General features: G+C 39.5%; 1 protein-coding gene across 1 annotated transcript in view; it reads right to left on the bottom strand.

Moving 5' to 3' along the window:
• The window catches only part of LOC108629773 (extracellular serine/threonine protein CG31145), a 24495-nt gene that overhangs the window by 12226 nt on the left and 7002 nt on the right, over positions 1-5267 (bottom strand). The window contains exons 3-4 of the mRNA XM_018032637.2: positions 5155-5259; positions 1686-1761 (exon numbers count right to left, since the gene is read on the bottom strand). Of these exons, the coding sequence (XP_017888126.1) occupies positions 1686-1761; positions 5155-5259 (181 nt within the window). The remainder of the gene's footprint in view (positions 1-1685; positions 1762-5154; positions 5260-5267) is intronic.

Raw genomic sequence — 5267 nt, 5'->3', positions numbered from 1 at the left:
TTATTAAGATTTAAATACTTCATTACCGTTCCATTGATTAAACACTATGAAATTACATTTATTCGTTGGACATCGTCATTTACGAGATAATTTATAACACATTAATCACTCTAACTTTATTAAGAACCTATAATTCTCGCCCTGTCCCGTTCCCCGCCCACCTTAAATCTTCCATTTCCTCCCCAAATGATCCAACCGGCGAGAAAAGAGAGGAAGAAGACAGCGAGCCGAAGCCGGACGACCAAAAATCACCGGTTCGCCTCGGGAAACTGGCTCTAGCTCGCAATCAAAGGGACTTGACGCCACGGCCCCGGCGATAAAAAGATCAGCGCGAAGAAATAATTTCCCGGGAAGGAAAGCGTCGAGAGAAATTGTCCATTCAATGAATCTCTCGTTCTCGTTTCAAATAAGTGAGAAAGTGAGAGAGAGGAAGAGAGGGAGAGAGCGCTAGCGGAAAAGAAGAGGAGAAAACTGGTACCGTTCCCGAGTGGACGAGAAAAAGAGGCGTCCTCCTTAACGTGTAACGAGAGCTTATTGCGGGATTGGTGACGTCGGGACGCCTCGCAATTTCGTCCGGGAATTCCAGGAAGCTCGAAGGAGGAGCAGGAGGAGGTGGAGTACGAGGGGGTCAGGCGGCCACCACCGCCAGCACACTTACAGAAACTTTCCGTGGAAACTTATTGGCGAACTTATTACCGGAGTTTAAGCCGGTCCCGGGCACTTATCGCGGAATCTTCGACCGACCGGAAGTTTAAAAGGGCCAAGTGTGTGCGAACGGAGTCGGGGCTAGGATAGATGGAGAGAGGAGCACGCAATAAGCGACGCGACGAGCCTCTTCCTTGTGCCCCGAATTTTCTCGCTGCTCCTCTACCGAGGATATTACGTTTCCTCTGTTTTAGTCGTTCGCGATCGAACTGATCTAAGATATGGAGCGCGGAAAGGCGGAGAATCGCTTGGCACCGCATAGAATTCCCAAACGGGCTCAAAATTGAAACAAGAAAACTACGGGAATTTGTTTTGGTGACGTACTAAATCCGAGTGAAGTGACTCAAAACAGCGCTGCTTAAAACGCTATTTAAACTTGAAGTTATTTGCCAGCCACGACGAGGAGAAGAGGCGTGGGGAGGAGAAAACGTTTCTCTGTACTACTACGACTCGCAAGTTCGCCGGGCGACTGAAGTTGAGAGGGCGGAACGGGTTATAATTCGCGATCGGCGAGGAACGTTTCCCGCAAGTTCAGCGATCAAATAAATTGTTAATCTCCCGAACTAACATCGATTTCGACGGAATTAAACGCGATTCTATATCTTGTCCCCGTCGCATCCGTCGCGACGGTACCGAGGATTCGATTACCGTTGAAATAAACCCGGCCGAATCGTATCGCCGACCAGACCGTCTATGACGCTCGCAAACTTTACTCTCCCCGTTCGCATTCGTTAAATCCGAAATATTGCACCTGTCGCGATTCGTTCGAGGATAAGAAACTCAATCTCGACTGGTCGTCAAACATTCCGAACGCCAGATCTCGTACGAAAAATTCTTGCGAAGTTTATCATTTCATAAGTACTCACTGAGAAAGTTCTCTTGCGAGTACCTCTCCTCGTATCATATTACTAAAATTGTTGACTGGGTGTCAAGCATTTGTAATCATGAATTTATTAAATGCAATTTTTTTTTGCACTCACCTCATGGGCTTGAATAGTGCCTGCATGTTTGAATAGTTCAATTGGAGTTTCAGCTGCGTACCACCTTCCTTTTGAACTGTAATCAGAAAAATATAAAATTCTATAGTCTTTTAAAATAGAAAAAAGGGTAAAAGAGATTGTAACATATTTACATTAATACAATTATTATTATTGTTAAAATTGTAATGAAGATTCTATTATACTAAATTATAAAAAATATATATAATCTAGTCTAATGCAATCGTTCAGTCATTACATAATTTAATTGAATTCAAAGATTTTCTTTAAGATGTATCAGTGCATTTTTCATAATAGAGGAGGGAAGGATTTGAAAAATTTCTTGGCGGAGACGGCGCGGTGCGGCGCGCGGCGTCGCGGAACGTGATATCGACCCGCGGGCTCGTCGTCCACTGTGTCAATTTCATAAATGATATATGCCTAATTTAGGTGCCAGCCGTCCGGGTTACCCGCGGTCAATTTATCATACTGGACAATTAATCGTCTGCCCGCCGTCGCGTCTTGTCGCTGAAATTATTGACTCGAACTACTTACGCGCTTTCAAATACTGCTATCGATTGCCGGATTCTCATTGAAAGAAACGAGTTCATCCATGTGTGCCAATTCATTGAAAATTTAATAATCGTATGAAATCGATTACACTTCCTTTTATTGTCAACAGGTACTCAGATTAAAAAGTAAAAAAAGATCTGATGGAAATGACAGAATAATTAAGAGGGAATTAAAATTGACACAGTCTCTGAATATATTAACTAAGATTGAAGTTCTTCACACATACGACTGAGTGTCTTTATAGAAATCACTTAACTCTTAATTCCACCAGTGAAAAATGAAACTAACCAGAATTAGAATTCTTTTTTAGAAGTTTTATCCTCGTCGTTCCCAGATACGTTCGAGTATTTATCGATTATCGAAGAAGGCCTTGTTGAGAATTTCACCTTGAACTCTAGAAAAGTTCAAAGGTCGCTCGATGGGAAAAAAGGAAGGGCATCGAAAAACAGGTGGGTGGAAAACTTTCTTCGTCTGAACTTAGCAAACGTTTTATTGTTTACCAAGTAAATTAATGTCAGTAACAACTTAAACTTTAATCGAACTTATTGAATCTGAATAAGATTCTGAGTGAGATTGAAACGATTTCAATTACGTACTGGAATATAATTTCATTTTATTTATGCACGCATTCAGCATTTTTATTTCGTGTTGTATTTAATTGTATTTTAAAATTGAAACACATCATCATTATATTAGAACTGATAATTGCATTTTATAATTATTATAGCTGATGAAGAATATAATTATACATAAATAAAAGGAAACGAATAGGGAATCGGAAAATAAAAAACACTACAGACATTAACTGTTTTATGCTCCTTCTTAGAAAATCGAAGTGCAGATGGAATGTCTAATTCCATTGGACATTAACCAGATATTGAAACCCCATTTCCTGTCTGACGCAGTTTCTCGATGCACAATTTAATTATTGTTCAGCAACTTGGATCCGGCTGCTTTGTCACCGAGAGGAGAGTCACTGCTCAATCTTGTCTTTGTTCGAGAACACACCCCCAACCCCCTGATCGAATTTCCTCCACGGTAATCGATGCTGCTTAATAATTTCCACGAACCAGCGAGCGTCGGTCCTGTTTCAATCGACTTCCTCTCGCAATCTGTTTATCGAACCGTCGAGCACTCGGACAAAATCGCATTCCAGATCCACGGACGATTAAGAATTTCGACGTAAATCGATGGGTTGAATTGTTTCAAACTCCCTCTAATCTCGCGCGACTAATTTCAAGCTAGAAACAAGTGGATATCCAGCCGATGAAACATTAAGATGATCGAACTAAATAGAGGCAAATATTCCAATTGAATTTATATTTTATCAAGAAAACGACAGAAAACTATTTTCAAAAAATGATCTAGCAATTATCCTATTGTCCGATGATATGAATCTCTAGTTATTGCAAGGTTTCTATACTGCTTGAAAGATTCAGAAGCAAAATGAATTTTAATGAACAGTCGATTGTCCAAAGGAATCATTGAGTGAAACGTATCACGAGAGAATTATCAGAAACATATTTACCGTAAAACCAGCGAGGAGCAAAAAGGTGGCGGGAGGGTCGGTCGGATGGCATAAAATTAATCCGGGAAACGGCGCGGCGCAATGATCTTCCCTGTTGGAATTAATTTCTTTCCGGACCATGAAGCCGGACAATTAACCGGTGTTATTGTGGCCGTGGCTTTGTGCTTAGTAATTGCTACGACGTGGTTCATTGACTAACAATACCGGGACGATCGTGCCCGGCACGACGGAAAGAGACGACCGGGCAAACACAGCGAGTTCGAGAGAGGGCTAACGATCCCCCTCTCGATCCTATTTTTTCCGAACCGTGACGTTTTAAAATTAGACCTGGCACGACGTTCCACGCGCAATTTCCGGACTCGATACCCGTGCCGACTTTTTATCCGTCACTTACGACTATACGTTTTACCTTTCATATATTTTATAAGACTGAATTATGTTTCAGAATTAAGAGATTTAACAGAAAGATCGTTCCTTATTATAAAACTCAGTAAATATTTAATTTATACAATTATTAAATTACAATAATCAGTGTATAATTATTGGAGATAGTATTAAAATTAAATATGATCACCATAAGAAGTTAATATTATTAGAGGATAATAATAATATATATATATATATTAAATTGGTTAAATCTTTAAATGTCTATTTTAATGCGAATGATCGAGCACAGTAAAATAGAATACATAGAGTACAAGCGTACGTAACACGGCTTACCATCCATTATTTCGTCGTAGGAAAAATTCCAGACACGATTTGCGTGCACTGTCGCACGAAAATTTATATTACAGCGCGTTCGATCGTGTGTTACTCGACAATTTCGATTATCATGCACCGCGCCGCAATGCTTTGTCATGAGATAAAAATAGAAAGACTCTACTTCTACATTGATACTTAGAATCACTGGAGGGTTCCTGGGTATCTGTTAATAAGATAAGAAGTGTAATTTGAAGATATAAATAAACGAATTCGGACGGTCAAAAGATTCAATGAAAATTCGTTTCCCAAGTAAATTGGTACAGATCAATACTTTTAATTTTTATTTTACTCTGCTGTTAATATGTGTATGCTGGAAATTAATTAGTTCCTAAGTTATCAGTTTTGTCCAGAAATTCCATAAATCCGGCGTACGTCGGGTCGGACGTCTGACCAGTAACCGCCCAATTCTACTGAATCTTATAGACTAGCGTCAGCAAATATTTTTCTAACAAACCAATCTAATTACTGTAGCAATTTATTTTTATAATTTCCATGTAATTATTGTAACCCAGTATTATTATTAATATTAATAAAAATATTTATTGGAAAATAATTTGCTTTTTTTAAACTACTCCGTTTAATTCGTTATTTTAAGGAAAGGACACTCACCGACGTGCAAGATGGGCTTCGTCGACATTTCGTATAACAATTGGTCCACATACTTTGAATCCTCTGGATACAATTCTGTCCTAGATATCTGCAGATGGAACTTCTCTAAGGTC

This window comes from Ceratina calcarata, unplaced genomic scaffold (genome assembly GCF_001652005.2).
Source record: "Ceratina calcarata isolate Rehan_Ccalc_2016 unplaced genomic scaffold, ASM165200v1 scaffold586.2, whole genome shotgun sequence".
In the NCBI taxonomy this organism is placed as follows: domain Eukaryota; kingdom Metazoa; phylum Arthropoda; class Insecta; order Hymenoptera; family Apidae; genus Ceratina; species Ceratina calcarata.
This window is presented reverse-complemented; position numbering and strand designations above follow the sequence as displayed.